General features: G+C 38.3%; 1 protein-coding gene across 2 annotated transcripts in view; it reads left to right on the forward strand.

Annotated features, from left to right (window-relative positions):
* Nucleotides 1-884: 884 nt before the first annotated feature.
* LOC127428512 (nuclear pore complex protein Nup98-Nup96-like) overlaps nt 885-22,459 on the forward strand; it is a 45,188-nt gene continuing 23,613 nt past the window's right edge. Inside the window, exons 1-13 of one of the 2 annotated variants that reach the window (XM_051676941.1) lie at nt 885-1,049; nt 3,407-3,513; nt 3,618-3,713; nt 4,828-4,881; nt 15,588-15,773; nt 15,881-16,020; nt 16,150-16,257; nt 16,897-17,080; nt 17,252-17,460; nt 17,589-17,714; nt 17,849-17,981; nt 18,199-18,291; nt 18,369-18,512. In XM_051676941.1, coding sequence (XP_051532901.1) covers nt 3,435-3,513; nt 3,618-3,713; nt 4,828-4,881; nt 15,588-15,773; nt 15,881-16,020; nt 16,150-16,257; nt 16,897-17,080; nt 17,252-17,460; nt 17,589-17,714; nt 17,849-17,981; nt 18,199-18,291; nt 18,369-18,512 — 1,552 coding nt within the window. In that variant the 5' untranslated portion in view covers nt 885-1,049; nt 3,407-3,434. The remainder of the gene's footprint in view (nt 1,050-3,406; nt 3,514-3,617; nt 3,714-4,827; nt 4,882-15,587; nt 15,774-15,880; nt 16,021-16,149; nt 16,258-16,896; nt 17,081-17,251; nt 17,461-17,588; nt 17,715-17,848; nt 17,982-18,198; nt 18,292-18,368; nt 18,513-22,459) is intronic. The other variant, XM_051676942.1, reaches the window with a different exon arrangement.

A 22,459-nucleotide genomic window follows, 5' to 3' on the forward strand; every position in this document is an offset into this window, starting at 1 on the left:
TCTACTCTCCCGCTGTCAGTACAAGATTTTGGCCAAAAATGAATGAAACTCTGGATGGAAATAAATGTTGTCACATTGCTTAAGGTTGTTGAAACAATGCCACGACGAATGTGCACCGTAATCAAAGCTAAAGGCAGTCCAACTAAATATTAGAGTATGCAATTTTTTTTTTTTTTTTTTTTTTGGCCAGGCAAGTGTATTACTAAGCAATAAAAAAATAATTTTTACTATTATTTTTATGCAAGTTATTTTATGTAAATAATAGCAATCAATTAATATGTGTTAACAAACTTTTAACAATAATTGTTTATAAATATTATAATTATGTAATTTAATACATAGGTTATGGCTATAATTTTTAAGTTAGGATGCTGGATTGGATGAGATGGATATGTTAAAAGTGTGAATCCTTTGTGGACAATTTCATAAACACAAATGTGAGGTTACTTCTTCAAAACCCAACATTAGGGCTTTTCTGTATTTATTTAGAATTATGTTATGACTCCCTGTGTTCTACTTCAAACAAGAAACCGATCGAACATCTCTTTTATTTAAAATAATTATTGACGTCTTGGAAAGAGAACCGTTATATATGGTGTTGTTGTTTTACATGTGGAACTTATGTGCTTTATTTTTATTAAATTATTCACTTGTTTATTTTATATTGTATAATATCCCCTGTACTGTTTCTAAATACAAAATAAAAGCATTACTAAAAAACAAAACTACTGGGCATCCCCAAAACATTGAATTTTCTTCGTTTGAAAACAGTTATTAAAAAACAACAACCATGAGTCTCAAATGCCGAAGAGAGCAAGCAAAGGAAATTAACCCGTCTTACGTGATGACGTCAGACGTCTAAATACGACGCGGTTTGCCATCAGTTAGCTACGTTGTTTCCCTCCAGCAACACTAAGCACAGTCGTGAAGTTAGCTAGTTGACGTCCAAAACCGACAGCAACGGACTCAAGTTGGCTATAAATTCCGAGCCTTTTGGGCGAAAAACTGTTTACCGGACGTTTGGGAAAGCTATCGAAGCAGAATAAACGGTAAGACTGAGTAAAACAGTTTGTTCGCTCATTGCGTTTCAAACCACTTGCTAGCAGGTTAGCATTTTAGCGAGACATGTGAATTTAAAAGTAAAAGTTGGGGTCATATGGCATCTATATTTCTCTCTGTGTCATTACAAAATTAAACGTGTGTTTTAAATGTTACATTTTGAATACATTTCGTAGCGGGCTGTTGAGTCTTTAAATATTTGTATTAAAAAAAATAGTAATTTTGACTTTAGCACATGACGGCTACATTAGCTATTTTGTGGCCCTCCGTGTGTTGCTTCGCAGTTGTCTGTTCAGACTGGTTCTCTCAGGTTTAATCCGGAACAAACCAAAAAATGTGTTTGCATAATGAGTCGTCTTTGTAAGCGGCAGCCAGTTAATAATATTAATAAAAACATGCCAAACCCAGCAGCACCCTCGCACAGGCCTTAAATCCACATATTCATTCCACAGCACATTTCTGGCGCCCAACATTGTTTTTAAACGTCATGTCAAACCTCCAGAACAACAATATACAAGTTATTCCACAATATCTAAAATATGAGACCATAATTGTCGAGTTACACGTTCAAGTTTGTACTCTCACGTTTTCTTTTGTTTTGAAACACGTTTACTGCTGCAGTTAGATTTCTTATTCAAACTAATTACTGATTAGGAAAAGTATTTTAATTGCATATAGTGTCCAGTTAGACTCTGTGGCATTAAAACTATGTACATTTTGTTTGAGGGTATAAATAATCTGTATAAAGCCTAAAGTAACAAAAAACAAAAAAAATAATGTTTTTATTTTGTAGTTTAAAGAAATTTTTTCTTCAACTGAGCGATTTAAGAGCGGGTGCACACTCTACGATTTATAATAGTCCTTTACGATTGTTGCTTGTCAGACTGTACGATATGAACGCATTGATATCGCCATGGCTCACTGTGCGACATTATATGTCAGACTGAACGATGTACATCTTAGTCCCGATTAGTGAATGTGACTCACGTTACGGGAGCATTGCAGAATAGAAGCGAACACGGCGAAATTTGCCCACCACCGAGGAGCATTTTTTACTCTCTCTGAAAGTCAGGACATCAGCATGTCCGTTGCTCCAATACCACTCCATCACGAGCATAGGCTAACGTGTAAAAAGAAAGGTGGATTTTTGTCAAATAGGCCTATAATAAGACAGCTTGATCACAAATACAGAAAAGTACAGATGTTGAGAATAAACTTGAGTGGGGGAGGTAGACTACAGCAATAATGAGCTACCACAAGCAAATATTCATTGTGGAAATAAAAAGACTTGAAAAATGACAAACTTCACCGTTCACATTGGAGAAAACAAAAAAGGTGGGTTATAGTATGTCTTTCTCCTTTTAGATTAGTAAACTGTCGGGCCAAGCAAAATTTTGAAAATTCATAAAGGCTGATAATATATCACGCTAGCAAATTCCCTATGGATGATGCACAAACATGACATAGATTTCTATGATTGTATCATTACATACGTTTAAATAAATGTATTAAAAGTAAAATAGTAATTAAAATAACACTGTAAAGAAAATGCATGATAAATGTAAAGAAAAAAATGAGAAAATGCAATCATTTATTTATTTTCATTTTGTAGCCTAAGCTCTGTATTTAGTTCAGAGAATAATGCTTTCATATTGCTGACGTGTTACACTTTTCTCCAAGTATTTTCTGCTTATTTATTTTATAAAACTTTTTATATAAAATGAAAAGAAGAAAAAACATTGAAAGTGCTTGAGTAGAGTGATAACTGGGCACAAATGTTGCTATGGTGGTGCAAACGCAGAGCAGGTTTCTTTCCAAGTGAATTGGGGTGCGAGAGAGGAGCAGAGTATCTCATCTGGCCGTCGTAATAGCAGTCACACTATACGGCTGCGATGCTAAATTTCAGACACTGCCCAAACTTCGTCGGAGGCTGACGATAATCGCAAAGGCTATTAGTCGGCCGTCTGTGAACGTCACACTGAACGTTGTAAGAGAAATCCTTTAGGATTCCTGAAATTTGTCTCAGACGGCAGAATTGTTGCCAAAATCATACAGTGTGCACCTGCCTTTAATGTCAACCAGATCGACAAACTTTTACACAGTAATGTGCAATTGTATTTTAAAAAAATAAATAAAAATAAGCTTTCAGTCCTTATAATTTTGGCACAGGTCGTTTATCAATCTACGTCGTACATTTATAGGTCAAACCCTAACCCTGTTTATGAACAAAAAAACAAACAAACAATGAGAACAATTTTGACACCTGAAATATATTTGAATACATAAAAAGATTGTACTAAATGATGCACAGTGTTAACTTGAGTATATTTTGCTGTCCCATGTGTAGACATATGCTGGCTCTTTAGCAGTGCAAGATGTTCAACAAATCTTTTGGAGCTCCCTTTGGAGGAGGGACAGGAGGATTTGGGACTTCATCGACATTTGGGCAGCAAAGTAAGTTAAAAATATAAGCTGTTTTGTGTGTATATGAATGAGATTACCACAAATTAATAGTGTTCAGTAGTAAGTGAAAACATTGTTCAACCTTTCATTTTCAGATACTGGGTTTGGAACAACAGGTGGCTTTGGTTCTTCAGCATTTGGGACAACCAACAATACAGGAGGACTATTTGGGACCACTCAGAATAAACCTGGTATGCTCTTTTTTTGAATACTTTCACCCTTAGTGCTAGATGTACAGTATGTAGTATGTTAAAGCTGCCTTATAAATTCTAATAGAATTTATTACCCCAGGATTGTCTTTCCTCTTATTTGACAGTGTCATGATGTGATCATTTTCACATGAATAATTTCTTATTGTAGGATCAGTGTTTGTAGTTGATTATTCTTAAGACTCTTAATTTATTATGCTTTGCATTGAATATATTTTTAACACCTAGGAATATGGCACCTTGGCAAATTGTACCTGTTTACTGACATCAAGGGATAACATCAGTGTCTTATACAGTAAACCCTGTTCTATATTTTTGGACAAGGGCTGTTACAGTTTTAGATAGTAATTTAATTATCTAACACAATAGAGTAGGGCTGCCCCTGACCAAAGATTTTCCTAGTCGACTAGTTGTCCCACGTTTATGATATTAATTTAATTACTTGAATATATATTTTTTTTGGGGGGGGGGGGGGGGCATCAGAAAATGGTTTGAGTTCCAGGGCTGAGAAAGAATGTTATAAGTAACATTGCTAACACTGTTCTACATTACAGAGAAATACTAAACCGTAATAATGAGTCTTTAAAATTTTACAAGCACACACATGAAGTGAGCCGCAGCGACACCGGCAAAAGCGGTCATGATTCTGAATGTGTCATGATTCTGAATGTGTCGGAAAAACCAGCAAGGAGACTGTCTGAACATTTTGTTCATTTATAGAGAGAAATGCACATTAGGGTTGTGCCGACAGACGATGATCTCGGGGATCGATAATAGTCAAAGTGATCACCAATAGCTGATGCCTTTGACCATGTCAAGACAATGTTTGGCTCGTTTCCCATTAATGTATTAAATTATTATTATGATTATTATTAGGCTATTAATATTATCATATTAATATTACAGATAGTTTGCCCGTAGAGACACAGACACGCACTTGAAGAAAAACACTTTATTACATTATTAAGAACAGATGACAGAAAAGCCGTCTATGCGCATGTATGACACGCTGTTTGTACAGAGGCGTGCAGTCTGGTGGAACACGCATGTAAAAGGTTCTCACTCTTTCTTTGTTTCTGTCTTCTGAATTTTTTAGCAAGAACAGTATCATCTATGAGTGCTGCAAATGACCTCAGACATCTCAGCTCAGGTGATGCTTTGAGTTCAGTTTGCTTTATTTCCACAGAGCAGTTCATTGTGAGCACAACTCTGCAGCCTATACATCTGTGATTAAATCATAAAATAATACAAAAACACGTTCACCGCGAACCATGATTTATATTTCAGTGATTATCATCATTCTAATTGTTATTTTTACATTTATAATTGTTTTTATGTCTTAATTTGTGTAAGTCATTTTCCGCCTGCATGTTTAGACGGATACTTGCCTGACGGTAAATGGAAGGTTACTTATATAGCCTATATATATATATATATATATATATATATATATATATATATATATATATATATATATATATATATATATATATATATTTTTTTTTTATCACTTCATTATTTTAATTTATTTTTATGTTTTGTTAGGAGTGCAATTTGAATTTAGAAATGTATTTGATTTAAGTTTTTCATTTTTTTAAATAAATTAATTTAATTTTCAATGCAAAATCACTAAAGCAAGAATATTCACCGATCCCTCAGCCCCGGGGTTTCCGATGTAAGTGGATATTGCGATTTTATATATATGTGAAGAAGGGAACAAAACGAATTTATTCACATGCATGATGTACCCGACCGGTAGAGAATTCACAGATGAAGTAGCTTCTTTGCCAGAGAGATGTTGTCCTTAACAACTGTTGTAAAGCCATCTTTCAGAAAGTTGAACAACACATTTTAATTGCATTTTATTCCAGTTTCATTTGAATTTTTAGTTAAAATAAATAAAAAGTAAAGTTCAAAGTTTGAAATCAAGGTGTCTTGCTTTATTGTGTAGGCTTAAAGGAATAGTTCACCCAAAAATGAAAATTTGCTGATAATTTACTCACCATCAGGCCATCCAAGATGTATCTGAGTTTCTTTCTTCATCAAAACAGAATTTAAGATTTTTAGGATTTCATTTCAGGCCGCCTCCTTTAAATAATGCAAGTGAATGTACTCCATTTTTTTGACGGTCCAAAATTATTATTATTATTATTATTATTATTATTATTATTTTTATACACAATTTTGATTTATTTTGGATTTTGTTTAGTCACAACATAACTCCCATAGTTCCATTTGTTATTCCATAGTTTTTTTTTTTTGTTATTAACATTTTTATTGATTCATAAATTAACACAAAAAATACAACATGTATATAATGAATCAAACACTTTAAACATTAAACCCCCACTATATCCCCTCCCCCTACCAAACTCTCAACCCACCCTGACCCCCCCACAAACACCCCTGTGGTCAATAGAATATAGATACACACACAGAAAAACTAAAACAACAACATAAAATAACATACAATAATCAAGTATAATAAAAAAAAACGAAACTCTAAATTACTCTCTCCACCGCCCCACCTTGAGATTCCCTCAAAATTGCTAAATAATTGCCCCATTTCTTATTGTAAGATTCCCTAACCCCCATCCTAATGCTCGACCCCTCTTCGAAGGCAGCCACCCTACTTCCTAAAATTTTGGAATACAATTCATTTTAATAACATTAAACTTCCCAATCATCGATAAGTGTAATGAAGCCCACCTGTCCACATCATTCGAAAACCTTTTTATTAAGGGATCAAAATTAACTTTGACTAAATCAGACAAATTTGCTGGGAATAAAATTCCCAAATACTTAATTCCCTGTTTGGGCCACTGGAAGGCACCCGGCTGGAAGGCCGTTACTGGACAGTACACTGTCAATGCCAAAGCTTCGGATTTAGACCAGTTGGCTTTGTATCCTGAGAATTTGGAAAAGGAGTTAATAATTCTGTGGAGGCAAGGCATAGATCTAGTAGGGTCGGAGACGAATAATAAAATATCTGCATAAAGCAGAAGCTTATGCGCCACCTCCCGCAGTCATCCCTGGAAAATCATCCTCCTTTCTTATTGCGGCTGCTAATGGTTCCAGGGCAAGACAGAACAATAATGGGGAAAGAGGGCAACCCTGCTGAGTGCCCCTATCCAGAGTAAAATAATCTGAAATTAACACATTTGTTTGCACCGCTGCTACAGGGTGTTTATAAAGTAACTTAATCCAAACAATAAATGTACTCCCGAACCCATACCTTTCCAAAATCTTAAAAAGATAATCCCATTCTACCATATTAAACGCCTTTTCAGCGTCAAGTGAGATGGCAGCGACCGGAGTCTGATCATTCGCTACTGACGACATGATATTGATGAGACGCCTAATATTATCAGAAGAGCTACGGCCCCGAATAAACCCCACCTGATCTATATGTATAAGAGATGTCATAACTTAATCGGTTAGCCAAAATTTTGCACAACATTTTTACATCTAACTGGATCAGGGAAATTGGGCGGTAACTTTTACACTCACTTGGATCTTTGTCCTTTTTAAGAATCGGACTGATCCGGGCTTGTGTCATGGTTGGCGGAAGCTTTCCGTTCTTTAATGATTCCGTATAAACTTCTGACAAAAGTGGAGCCAGTTCTGTAGCATTAGATTTGAAAAACTCAGAGGAAAAGCCGTCAGGCCCCGGAGCCTTGCCTGTAGGCAAGGCTTTAATTACCTCATCAAGCTCCTCCAAGGTTATCTCAGAATCAAGATAATTTTTTTGCACAGTCGTCAGTTTAGGGAGATCTAATGGCTCCACAAAGTTCCTAATATCTTCATCAGTGGATGAAGACATGGAACCATAGAAATCAAGATAGAACTCTTTAAAGGCATTATTAATATCAATAGCCATGGTAAATATTTCACCACAAGCAGATTTCACTGAGGGAATGATAGAAAAAGACTCTGCTTTATATATCTAGCCAAAAGTTTTCCTGCTTTGTCACCCGACTCAAAGTATGATTGTCTTGCCCTGAATAACCAAAACTCCACTTTCCGTGACAAAATAGTATTATATCTGTATTTCAATCGGGTCAATTCTCTGAGGCCATCAGATGACATACGGCGCTTCAGCTCTGCCTTGGCACTTTTAATATTTCCTTCCAACTCCACAAGTTCTCGCGCTTTGGATTTTTTGATGAATGAGGCATACTGTATGATCCGACCCCTAAGAACCGCCTCAAGTGCCTCCCAAGCCATACCCACAGAGGATACTGAGGACCAGTTGGTCTCCATATAAACATTGATTTCAGTCTTTAACATTTGTTGGAAATCAGGATTTTGCAAAAGGGACACATTAAGGCGCCAACTATATGATTTCTTTTTCTCTGTATATGGCAACACCTTTAAACTCACCAGAGCATGATCTGAGACTAAGATATTTCCAATTGAGCAATCAACAACAGATGAAATGAGGGATTTGGATATAAAAAAAAAAAATCTATTCTAGAATAAATCTTATGGACTGATGAAATTTATATTCCCTACCAGATGGGTTCAAAAGTCTCCAAATATCTGTAAGACCAAGATTTTTACACATCCTGTGAAGCATCAATGTTGCTCTAGGGGACTTACACACTTTTGTTTCACTATGATCAAGGACTGAGTCCATCAAAAGATTAAAGTCTCCTCCCAATATTATATCATGAGGGATGCCAGCGGTTTGCAGCATCCCTTCAAGATCTATAAGAAAGCCCTGATCATCAGCGTTAGGTGCGTGAATATTAGCCAAAATCAACTTTTGCCCGTGAATTTCAGCTAAAACAATAATGACTCTTCCTAATTTATCTTTAATCTGTTTGAGACATTTGAATTGTAGATGTTTATTTACCAATATAATGACTCCCTTGCTCTTACTTGAGCCAGCACTAAAGAAAACATGTCCACCCCATATCTTCCCAAATTTTTCAGCTTCCTGCGGGGAGAGATGTGTTTCTTGAAGAAACACTATATTATATTTCTTACGTTTAAGAAAAGAAATAACCTTCCTTCTTTTTATGGGGTGCCCCAACCCATTCACATTCCATGTGGAGAGAGCGAGTACACTCATTAACATTTGACATTTTGATATAGTAGAAAAAGAAATTGTGTGTGAAAAACAAAATTATACAGACCACATTCCCCATTAGTGAAACAATCAAACCCCGAACTTCCCCCCGAACAAAACAAACAGAAAAAAGAAAAACGTGCGCTTCAACCCCACACACGACAGCGCCAACCGGCGACAATCCCTCTAAACTCAAAAGGTCCATGAACGCCCACGAGTCCCCATGACAACTTGGCCATCGGATTACTCAATTTTGCCTGACAAATTTGTGAGGCAAAATTACATAACAGAAAATACTTTGTAAAATAAGCCCAGTCAAAAGGAAAAATGGAAACAAAGAATGTGTAGATTCATTCACATAACTGTCTCAAAGTGATCTTCCACAAAACAAATTCCAGCTGATATAAAACCGTTCAGATTCCTCGGTCAGACAAACAAATGTTCAGTGAGCCAGCTGTTATGAGTTCAACGGATGACGTAATCATTCCAGTGTCCCGTAAAAATACTCAACAAAACAAACTCCAGCCAGCAGAAGGAATAAGCACAAAGAATGAACAGATTAATCCACAGCTGTTCCAAATGAGTGTTATTCATTAAAACAAGCTCCAGCCGCAAGGCGGAACCAACACAAAAAGAAACAAATCCGGCATCCCGGTTCCCCGGATGGTCGAGTCAATTCACTCGGAGGCCGCATAAAAGTATATACCATGACTTGCACAATATGTCAACTTTAAAAAAAAAAAAAACATCCTTTGTGTGAGCATGTAGATATTTTGCGGTCATCAGCAGTGTCCACCCCCAAACCGGCCTGGAACTTCAATGCAAAATAATCTTTCGTCAATGCAAAAGTCTCTTCAAGGAAAATTGTTACTCACAAAACAAGCTCCAGTCGCTCGGCGGAGCTAATGCAGTTTACTCAGCCAGTGATTCAATAGAAGACATTGCCTGAATTGGACGAGTAAATACTTTGCAACCGACCTTCGTTTCTATTCTCAATTTGGCCGGGAACATCAGAGCAAGGGAGATATTTTTCTGATGTAAGAGTTTCTTACATTCCTTGAACCGATCACATTTCTCTCTTGTCGAGTTCGCAAAGTCCGGGAACAAGAAAATATTATGGTTCTTCCAAGAAAGCTTCCCTTTGCTCCTCGCCTGGCACAACACCAGATCTTTATCGGATGATCTCAGAAATCTGGCCAGAATCAATTGGGGCCTATCTCCCTCAGCAGATCTGTGAGCAGGGACTCTGTGAGCTTGCTCGATTTCCAGCTTGTGGCCTGTTATGTCGAGCAGATTCGGGAAGAGCACGTCTAGGAATTTCACCATATCTCTACCCTCCATGTTCAGGAATTCCAACAATTCGAACATTATTCCTGCGGCTTCTATTCTCAAGATCTTCAAGCTTTTCAAGAATACGTTCCAGATCAACTTTGGTCACGGGCGGATTAGTGGTTAATTCCCTCTCCGAAGATTCCAGAAAATCGATTTGTTTCTCAGCATCCGGCACTCTTGTAACTATCTCAGAGAATTTTATTTCCATCGCCATAATCGATCGATCATATTACAACGAGATCCTCCAAGTCAGCAAGAATCTTCGTCAACATCACCGACATGTTGGACAACTGACGCTGGATCTCCTCTCCCGCCGCGCCATCCAAATAGAGTCCCATATCGGGGCTTTCATCCTGAACACATAAGTGTCTTTTAATGTCTCCAGAGCCCGAGGATTTTGACTTCTTTGCCATGTTTTGCCTCAAAGAGCAAATGTGTAACTGGGTGTATCAAATTTCACCAAATTATAACATGAAAATAATCAAATTTAACAAAGTGCGCAGAGCTCGTCGCTCACATGTCTGCTTCTTGCATGGCGTCACGTGACCCCCCCCCCCCAAAATGCTTATTTAGGGTGCATCAAAATTATCTACATGACTCCAGTTGACAAATAAATTTCTTCTGAACCCAAACGATTGATTATTTTTAGAAACAAAACAATACTTATATACTTTTTAACTACAAATGTTCACTTCCGTACATCTCTGTGATGCGTGCTCATGAGAGGGATGACGTAAGCTCGTTGGTAAGGGCGACGTGTCACGTGGAGGAGGAGGCAGGAAGCGCGTCATTGTTTACAAGAGAAACTTGCACAGACCAAGCGCCATTCACAAACTAAAACAGTCCAAAACAATTTCAATAAATCATTTCCAAATAATACAAATATTACTGCAGTAAACCATCATTTATTTATTTTTTTATTTGGTAATGGAAATGCCCAATTCCCAATGTGCTTTTAAGTCCTCATGGTCGCGTAGTGATTCGCCTCAATCTGGGTGGCGGAGGACAAATCCCAGCTGCCTCCGTCTGAGATCGTCAACCCGTGCATCTTATTGCCACGGAGACATAGCGCGTGTGGAGGCTTCGCCATCCACCGCGGCATTCACGCCCCACCGAGAATGAACCGCGTTATAGCGACCACGAGGAGGTTACCCCATGTGACTCTACCCTCCCTAGCAACCGGGCCAATTTGGTTGCTTAGGAGACCTGGCTGTAGTCACTCAGCACAACCTGGATTCGAACTAGCGAACTCCAGGGGTGGTAGCCAGCATCTTTACCACTGAGCTACCCAGGCTACCCCCCCTCGTAAATAACCATCCTTTATTTCTGAGCAATGCCGTTGAGTTATCTAGGCTATTTATAGGCTATATGACTGTCAGGAATTCAAGCCACACAAGTTGTAGTTAGTGAAACCAAGTGTGAGAGCATTTACTGAGATTCACAGGATTTACAGGGTTTACACAGTGAGATCAGTGGTACAGGTGAAATCAACACAGAAGAGAAGCTTCACAAACTGAAGAGGGATTCACAAGGTTGATGTCCACAGAACTGAAGAAGAGGTAACAGGCGAAACAGCAGGATAAGCACTAAACAGATATCGACGAAGATCAAGAGCAAATACAGATGGGTAAATAAACACTGCATGAGAGCAGCGTGGTCAAACTAGAGTCCTTTGTGTGAGACTTGACAGTGAAGTGGCGCGAATGCGAGTTATTTACGCAGGCAGTGATGAGCGAGTGAATTGAGTGCAGGCGTGGTGAATTAGAAATCGGGTGATGAGGAGCGGAGCGCTGAGGGAGGTGCAGAACCCGAGGGAGGCGTGTCAATGACAACGTTTTCACACATACCTGAGTTCGCTGGAAAAACAGCACGGGCACAGCCGTTGAATTCAGATATCGACCCTTTGTTTCTTTCGATGGTCTAAAATCCTCAGGGGTAAAATGTTCACTGCACACCCTCCAGTATTTGAGAGAATGTAGGGGTGTACTGATATCCAGGTTCAGTGCGATAAGCCAGAGCTTCAGTCGCTCATGATCATGTATAGGCAATCGATGAAAAGCTAATATTTTTCCCGGCATGCATTTGCTTTGGTGTTTCTGAAGGTTGAAGCATCCAGGATATACACACCAAACGACCATTTTGAACGAAACAAATCTACAACAAAGACAATTAAACTTTTGTACAGTGCTCCTCTTGTAAACAATGACGCGCTTCCTGCCCCCTCCTCCACATGACGCGTGACCTGTGAGCATGCGTCACAGATGTACGGAAGCGAACATTTGTAGTTAAAAAGTATATAAGTATTGTTTTGTTTCTAAAAATAATCAATCGTTTGGGTTCAGAAGAACTTTATTTGTCGACTGGAGTCATGCGGATTATTTTGATGCACCCTAAATATGCATTTTGGAGTACATTCACTTGCATTGTTTAGAGGAGGAGGCCTGAAATGAAATCCAAAAAATCTTAAATTCTGTTTTGATGAAGAAAGAAACTCAGATACATCTTGGATGGTCTGAGGGTGAGTAAATTATCAGCAAATTTTCATTTTTTGGGTGAAATATTCCTTTAACCCTAACCCTGCTTAATGAAAATTACCCCATAGTACCACCTAGCGTCCAACCAGCATTTAGTTGGTTTCCTCTGGAGTTTTTTTTTTTTTTTTTTTTTCTGCGACCAATCAAAACTTGGTCGACCAAGACTCATCTCATCGACTAATGTTTGGTCGACTATTAGGGGACAGCCCTACAATAGAGTCTGTTATTCCTGGTTTTTATTTTTAAACATTGTGTTTGTTTGTGCTAACACCTTTTGTGTTCCTGGTCAAAAATGACCGGCACACTAAGATTGTTAATAAATCCCTCATATTGCATATTTTATCACAAGATACTGCATCAGATCTTTTTGTCAACCTTTTTTTTTTTTTTTTATGACAGGTTTTGTACTATTTTAACATATATATATAAAATTGTTATTGATAGAATGGATAATAACAACTTGCTTGATTTAAACAAAATATGTGCCATTTTAAAGATTAGAATCTGTACTTTACAATGCATATAGTTGATCCTACCAATTTCTAAATTATTTTTAATTTACTGAGAAATTAGAAAAATTGTTCTCATAATTTGCAAATTTGTTATTTCAATTATATTGAGTTAGTAAAAGTATAAAAAAGATGAGAATGACATATCCATGTGTTTATATATTGTTGGAAAGGTCTCAATTAGAAAAATGCAATGAGCAAATTTGTTTCATTCAGAGGCCAAACTGCCGTAAGTATTAGTGTATGAAATTCCCACTGACACAGATATAATAAACAGGTGTGTCTTTGTCACATTATTTTATTACTTCCTGGAACATACATATAACAAAGACAATGACATATCATAACTTACAGCAGACTATCTTGATTCAAATGAGCCCAAACACAACAGAATATGAGTAGAAGATCTTGAAATTTTCCTCAGAGTGTACATGGATAGATGATGCACAAAAGGGCGCTCAACATACATTGCGTGTGTGTGTGTACGCATGTGTCCGAGCATTTTGTGTGTGCAGACACACATCCACATATAGTTGAAGTCAGAAATTTACATACACTTAGGTTGTCATTAAAACTCATTTTTTAACCACTCCACAGATTTAATATTAGCAAACTATAGTTTTGGCAAGTCGTTTAGGACATGTACTTTGTGCATGACACGAGTAATTTATTTATTTATTTATTTTTTTCAACAATCATTTACAGATAGTCAATTAAAAGTGAAAAAAATCTATCACAATTCCATTGGGTCAGAAGTTTACATACACTGTTAACTGTGCCTTTAAGCAGCTTGTAAAATTCCAGAAAATGTTTTCAAGCCTTTAGACAATTAGCCTCTGAAAGGAGGTGTACTGAATTGGAGGTGTACCTGTGGATGTATTTTAAGGCCTATCTTCAAACGCAGTGCCTCTTTGCTTGACATCATGGGAAAATCAAAAGAAATCAGCCAAGACCTCAGAAAAAAAATTTGTGGACCTCCACAAGTCTGGTTCATCCTTGGGAGCAATTTCCAAATGTCTGAATGTACCACGTTCATCTGTACAAACAATAGTACACAAGTATAAACACCATGGGACCATGCAGCCATCATACCGCTCAGGTAGGAGACGCATTCTGTCTCCTAGAGATTAATGTAGTTTGGTGCGAAAAGTGCAAATCAATCCCAGAACAACAGCAAAGGACCTAGTGAAGATGCTGGAGGAAACGGGTAGACAAGTATCTATATCCACAATAAAACGAGTCTTATATTGACATAACCTGAAAGGCTGCTCAGTAAGGAAGAAGCCACTGCTCCAAAACCCCCATAAAAAGCCAGACTACAGTTTGCAAGTGCACATGGAAACAAAGATCTTACTTTTTGGAGAAATGTCCTCTGGTCTAATGAAACAAAAATGTAACTGTTTGGCCATAATGACCATCGTTATGTTTGAAGGAAAAAGGGTGAGACTTGCAAGCCGAAGAACACCACCCATTCAAGGAATTTTATTCCAATTGGAAAATAAAAATAAAATTCATTAAAAAAAAAAAAGTTAAGGATTTGTAATTTCTCTCATTTACTCACCCCATGCTGCCTCTAACTTTTTTCCTTTTCTGTGGAAACAAAGATATTTTCAAATATATATATATGATGTGTTTACATGCATACAATGCAAGTCAATTGGCTACAACACTTCCAAGCTCCAAAAAGGTCAAAGGCAGCAAAAAAGGAACTTGCAAACTTAAAATCATGATCACACCTAGGAGACTTCAACGTCAAGATTTATAGTGAAAAAGGAGTTACATTTTGGTCTGTTTCTCACCCAAAACCGATTGTATTGCTTCAGAAGACATGGTTTAGAGCTTGCATTGTATGGATATATTCACATCATATCACCATTAATTGTGTTCCGCAGAAGAAAGTCAAACGAGTTTGAGATGAGGGTGAGTAAATGATGAGAGAGATCATTTTTGGGTGAACTATTCGAATAAAATTGCTTTCATTATATTCATTTTGTAAGTAAACCTGCATGAGTGCATTGACATGTTGCAACAGTAATTGTTTAAACTGAATTTATCCAAGCACACCCAAATCTAAAACCTTATAAGTGAAGGTTTGAATAGTTTGTTCCTCACATGTACAAAAGAGTGATTGTACTGGATAGGTGGTGACTCAAGTTGTGAATTAAAAAATAAACTGTTTGCTGAGCTGGTGACAAATGAATCACATTCGCTCAAATAATTAGATCATCATATTGTAATGGAGCATGTGGTGACTTGCTATGGAGACTTTATATCTGAGAATCATTGATTTGAAAGTGCTGTTTCAAGAGTTTTTTGATAAACACTGACATTCTACAACAATTAAAAAATGATTGGTCCCTTCTTTGATGTAATTTATCTTTTGAATGTGTTTGTGTCTGTTCTCTAGGTGGCCTCTTTGGCTCAAACACTTTTAGTCAGCCTGTCACATCTTCCACCAGTAGTGGATTTGGGTTTGGTGCCACCAGTGGCACATCAAACAGCCTCTTTGGAAGCACCAACACCGGAGGAGGAGGAGGACTTTTTTCCCAGCAAAACAATGCATTTGGCACCAACAAACCAGCCGCGTTTGGCAGTAAGTGAAATTGTCAGTGTAGTTATAAATTGACTGAAGTTTTGTAAAGATGTAAAACATTAGCTTGTACAAAACGGACTATAGTAATTGTATGAATTGCTTTGCAGCTTTTGGTACCAGCACCAGTAGTGGTGGATTATTTGGGACAACCAACACAACGTCCAACCCTTTTGGAGGAACATCAGGCTCTTTGTTTGGGGCATCAAGTTTCACTGCTGCACCACCTGGCACAACAATCAAATTCAATGTTGGTTTAGAAATGATTCTACTTTTTTTATTTTTATTTATTTTTTTATTCAGCATGGATGGCTTTCATTATTCGGAGTTATTAGTTGTTCGTAGAATGTTTGATTAACCAAAATCTTTTGTGTAACAGCCACCAACTGGGACTGACACAATGGTGAAGTCTGGTGTGACAACCAGCATCAACACCAAACACCAGTGCATCACCGCCATGAAGGAATATGAGAACAAATCCTTAGAGGTAGGAAGGACTCTCCCTTTGTGATAGTTGTTTGAGGATCTCACCTGTTTGTTTTTTTCTCCCAGTTTAAGTACTCAGTCACAAGCACAAAAATGTGCAACAAATGCTTGTGTATGAGTTTTATTTATTATTATTATTATAAAGATTGATCTAATCCGGGGGGCCTGGGTAGCTCAGCGAGTATTGACACTGACTACCACCCCTGGAGTCACGAGTTCGAATCCAGGGCGTGCTGAGTGACTAACCAAATTGGCCCGGTTGCTAGGGAGGGTATAGTCACATGAGGTAACCTCCTCGCGGTCGCGATTAGGGGTTCTTGCTCTCAATGGGGCGCGTGGTAAATTGTGCATGGACCGCGGAGAGTAGCATGAGCCTCCACATGCTGTGAGTCTCCGTGGTGTCTTGCACAGCGAGCCATGTGATGCGTGGATTGACTGTCTCAGAAGCGGAGGCAACTGAGACTTGTCCTCCGCCACTCGGCTTGAGGTGAGTAACCGTGCCACCACGAGGACCTACTAAGTAGTGGGAATTGGGCATTCCAAATTGGGAGAAAAGGGGATTAAAAAAATAAATAAATAAAAATAAATAAAAATAAAAATTGATCAAAGCTCATCAATATAACTCTTTCCTTTCACTAAGGAATTAAGGTTTGAGGATTACCAGGCAGGAAGGAAGGGACCTTCCAACCCCATGGCAGCTGGAACAGGTGGTCTCTTTGGAGCAGCAGCCTCAGCTACACCTAGCACTGGTACTGGACTCTTTGGCTCTTCTGCTCCAAACACTGGCTTCAGCTTTGGCCAGAACAAGACCTCCTTTGGCACCAGTAAGTTGTTTTATCATTTGAACTATTTTTGCTCGAATAAGCCTTAAAAATCACATAGTTTAGATATACAGCATCTATTTAGGTAAACTTTTTGTTGAAAAGTAGAAAAATGTATGTAACTGAAGTTTACTGTTTTTCCTTTGCTTTGTGTGTTAACTGTTTGCGCTGCAGGCACAGGAGCTTTTGGCACAACCACAGGAGGTTTGTTTGGCCAGCCGCAACAGCAACAACAGCAGCAACAACAGCAGCAGCAACAACAGCAGCAACAACAGCAAGGTTCCAGTCTCTTCAAACCATTTGGCTCAGCCACCTCCACTCAGAACACTGGTTTCTCCTTCGGAAACGCCAGTACCATGGGCCAGCCCAATACCAGCAGCATGGTGAGTACCAGCAGGTCCACTACATGTCTACATCGTATTCTGCACACTACAAGCTTATGCTCTTCTTCTAGCGAGGTTCAGTTAGCTTATCGATTCTGATTTTAATCCAGTGTCTCTTATCTATACAGGGTCTTTTTGGCAACACGGCTCCCTCACAGGCTGGAGGACTGTTCGGAAACACTAACACAAGTACCGCCACAGGCTTTGGCACAGGCACAGGACTCTTCGGTCAACCTAATGCCGGCTTTGGGAATGTGGGTATAACTTCTGTACCCAGATTTCTGGAGAGGCAACCCCCCCACCCCCCACCAATTGTCTGACTATTTCACCATATGAGTAACCATTTCTTTTCTACTGTGGTGTGATTCCTGTCATCTTTATTTTGCAGAACCTTTTTGGTAATAAGCCTGCTGGCTTTGGCACCACCACCACTAGTGCACCCCCCTTTGGCGCAGGCACCGGTCTGTTTGGAAACAAGCCTACACTCACTCTAGGAACTAACACAAACACCTCTACCATTGGTGAGTCTTTCTTTCAATAAATGTATAGTTTATCTCCCATTATTTGTTTTTGCCTGTGCGATGTTGAAGCTTGCCAGTATATGATGTATTCAAATGAATTCAAAATTTTGGTGGTGTCTGTGATGGGCAGCTTTTTCCACTCAGATTTGAAATTCCAATATATTCCATTGTAATATCCTTCTAATATAATCTGTCAACTGTAAATGTTTGTCTTAAGGATTTGGAGCAACAGGTACTGGTGGGAGTCTTTTTGGGAACAAAACTGCTGCAACAGGCATGGGAACAGGATTGGGAACATTCTTTGGAGGAGGTATATGTTTTAGAATGTGGAATTTCTTTGTGATTTGTTACTGTTAGAATTAAAACAACTTACAAGTATGTTTGCAGCTGTAGGAACTGGGCAGACATCATTGTTTGGAAACAATCAGAACAAGCTAGGCTCCACCCTGGGGTCAATGGGTACATTCGGGACTGGAGGCTTCAACACTGGAGCCAGCACACTGAATTTTGGCGCTCCTCAACAGCCTGTGGGTCAGTGCAGTTAAAGGTTTTCATTCCCTGAATTGTTTAACCAATATTACTAAGTGACTGCTTTATGTGAGGTACAGTGGGGTAAAAGTTTTGGCGTCTTGCTATTAAATTCAGTGATGTGTTACACAAGAACGGTTTGGTCTATCAAAAAGCATAGGGAACTTTTTTTGCTGGCATGGTCTGAAGATGGTCTGACCCAAATATGAGGAATATCCAATGAACAACATTGGAGGAGTTAGAAAAAGTAGGTTTTAAATGAAATTCAAAATGCTGGCCAGGAAATATAGCTGAACATGGAAAAGTTGATGTCATTGGACTCTGCATGACTGCAAGGAATCTAAGGACATCAGGCTCCTGATTATAAGCCAAATTGTTAAAGTTATAAGCATTTTTGTTACAGGTGGCACTGTCACTAAACTCAGGTAGTGTTAGTGCATGGTACTGGTAACGCATACCAAGTTTCACAGTAATTCACCAATATGTTTGTAAAAGACAGAATTTATGATAAAATGGATGACAAGGAATCTAAAGTGACGATGCTCATGTGTTTACAGCAAACTGTTCAGAAGTTATAAGCAAATTCTTAAATAAATTTTTTGACCAGTAGGTGGCCCAGTCCCTAAAAACATGCAAGGCACTTAATCTGCAATAATGTTAAGCATTTATTTTATTGGGCCATAAACATTAAAAGGACAATGCGTATTGACAGACTGACTTCGTCAGGGCATACAAGGCAAACACACCAGTATAATATTTGAGTGATCCCAAATATGGCAGCAGCCAATGAACTTTAATTATTAAATCAATCGGAATGTGACCATATCCACATCCACATAAGTTACACCCCACTAGACCAAACAGAAAAAAAAATGACAGAAAATCCAAACACGGACATCTAAAATCCACACTAACTGAACAAATTTGTCCAAATCTAAAATAATTAATATAATTAGTACACATTAAATACATATCAAAAGTCATGTCCTAAAAGTATTGATGCATATTGGAAAAAAATTGATAATTACAAATATTTTTTAAAAATGTGGGGTTGCTCTAAGTTTATTCATCATTGAATCCAGTCAAACTGTGGCCTCCAAAGAATACATCCAAATGCATTCCCTTTGTAGTAGGTATTTTAATCTATCTCCCCCTCATTTATTTCTTTAACCACTTTAATTACGCTTATTTTGAGTGATTTTTGACACATTCAGTGGCATTTTAACATAGAGCCCTGATGAATTATCTCGCCCAGCAGTTGGTGATTGTGGTGTTGGGGGGGCGAGGGATAAAGCCGCAACCAGAGCAGCTGCTCTCAACCACACATGCACAGCTTCGTTGCATCTCCCTCTCTCTCTCTGTGTCTCTTGACTGCAGCTCTGGTTACGGCTTTATCCCTCACCTGCCAACACCACAATCACCAACAGCTGGACGAGATAATCCATCTCAGGTGTCCATCCCGGCCTCGCTCCGCACCGTCATCGCTTGGTCCCGCCCTGCTCACCACATACACCTTCTGTCATTTATTTATATTTAACTTGGAATCAAAATGGTGATTTCCTTTTAAGGCTTTAAAATCATATGAATGACACGAAAAATTTTAATTTTAAATATCGAAATATTTCCAAATACTTTACTCTCTTTTTGGTCCATTATATATTAACTCTTGCTTTTGGTTCCCAGCCAATCTGAATAGCTGTGCTATTATATAATATTATATGCAATAGTAAAATATTTCTGTCCTAAATTCTTCACTTTTACACATGATTTTATGGTTCTCAAATTAAACCGACAAGCCCTTATTTCGCAATAAAGGAAGACCTTTTAGATTCTGTCTTGTCTTTCTATCATCTCCACAAAATTAGAGTAATCGGGCGTCTCCTCTGTCACTGCATGCCACTAAAATTTGGTGCGAGAGAGTGTGGTCTGCCGTGCGGTTTAGTGAGATGGTCGGAGTTCAGTTAAATGATAGAGACACACATGCGCCATCCATGGCATTTATAAAATTCTCTTATTTGGACCGTAAAATGTGATTGGATTTTGAAGTTCACAATAATTGTGGTTTTGTCAAAAAAGGTTAGCTCATATAACCACTAGGGATGCACCGATCCGATACCTGGATCGATATCGGCTCCGATACTGAAGCTTTTAGATGGGTCGGGTATCGGTCCGATGAGCCCGATCCAAATCCGATACTGTGTGTTAGTCATGTTCGTTACTGTCAAGCTCCAAAAATGATAAAGAACCATAAATAAATATGACTCGTGCATTTTATTCCAAGCCGCTTGAAGATGTGCGATAGCTCTGTGAATCACAATAGGCTGTGTTTAATAAGTAAATATATAGTATGCACAGCGCCAGGGCATTAGTGAATGGCGCTGCTCTGTTGACATAAACTCATGCACAGGCTGGAGATGCACTCGCGGCTATTTTTAGCCTTCACAACGGTGCACAATATTTGAGCATTACTCAAGATGTAGATACTCAATAGTTCGATTCACTTATAATATGCGTTTAGAACTGAACATTTGACCAGAAATTGAATAAGCTAATTAAACTACTGTGAACTCATCCACATACCACTTACAGGACTTCCTGGAGAGTGCAGAATGTCAAAAGGTACATGATTGAATATATTACTGTTGTATTTAAAATTCTATGTCAGTGATGATAATAATAATAATAATAATTTACTGTTATAATCATTATTTCTTTAAAAATTATAACAATTTTTAAGTTGAATGGGTTCCAAAAAATAACTATGCGAATGAAAAGTGGACTGATATCTTACAACTAGATTGAACAAAAAAAGAGATCTGAATCCTTTAAAGTCCAGATACAAGTTGAATTTTTTATTATTTTTTTAAACTGCCTACTTTCCTACTGAAGACTTAGACTAGAATTCCTGTTAATTTTGCTGCTACATTATCCAGTAAACTAGTTAAAGTTTTTCTTAATAGGCTACTGCATACATTTATATTGAAATAATGTGTAGTTAGAGGTTTGCGTTTCTTTTCATATTACAGAGTACTCCCAATTTGTTACACACAATAATGTAAAGATATTCTAAACTGATTATGCAAAAAAACAACAACACTGGTGGATCGGTATCGGCTGATACTGAGATTTCAGATATCGGAATTGGATCGAAAGAGAAAAAGGGGTATCAGTGCATCCCTAATAACCACTATCAGAGGATTTTTTTGTGATTGTGACAGGCCTAGTAGTACTGTGGATATTAGAGTCTGTAAGCTTTCAAATGTTACCATATATGTTCCCTTGGCATTTAAAAGTAAAAATAACAATAATGTCACATTTCTGAATTACGTTTCCATTTATACAGTCTTAACAAGTTCTTAAATTCTGCAGAAACCCTGTCATCAGGTTCTAAACAACTTTGAACTAATTTTGGAGCCTCTGCCGGTTTGAGTGTATGCTCTTATTAAAGCAGGTGTACATACCAAATACTGAAATTCTGTTGTTGTTGTTTTTTTAAAAAAAAAAAATTTAATTTGGAATGCCCAATTCCCAATGCGCTCTAAGTCCTCGTGGTCACGTAGTGATTCGCCTCAGTCAGGGTGGCGGAGGACGAATCCCAGTTGCCTCCACGTCTGAGACCGTCAACCAGCGCATCTTATCACGTGGCTTGTTGAGCACGTTGCCACGGAGACATAGCGCGCGTGGAGGCTTCACGCCATCCACCGCTGCAACCACGCTCAACTCACCACGTGCCCCACCGAGAACGAACCACGTTATAGCGACCACGAGGAGGTTACCCCATGTGACTCTACCCTCCCTAGCAACCGGGCCAATTTGGTTGCTTAGGAGACCTGGCTGGAGTCACTCAGCACGCCCTGGGATTCGAACTAGCGAACTCCAGGGGTGGTAGCCAGCGTATAGTCCCCTTTTTAATTTCTGTATTTCTTTTACATTTTTCAATTTACTCACAA

This window comes from Myxocyprinus asiaticus, chromosome 38 (genome assembly GCF_019703515.2).
Source record: "Myxocyprinus asiaticus isolate MX2 ecotype Aquarium Trade chromosome 38, UBuf_Myxa_2, whole genome shotgun sequence".
Classification (NCBI taxonomy): domain Eukaryota; kingdom Metazoa; phylum Chordata; class Actinopteri; order Cypriniformes; family Catostomidae; genus Myxocyprinus; species Myxocyprinus asiaticus.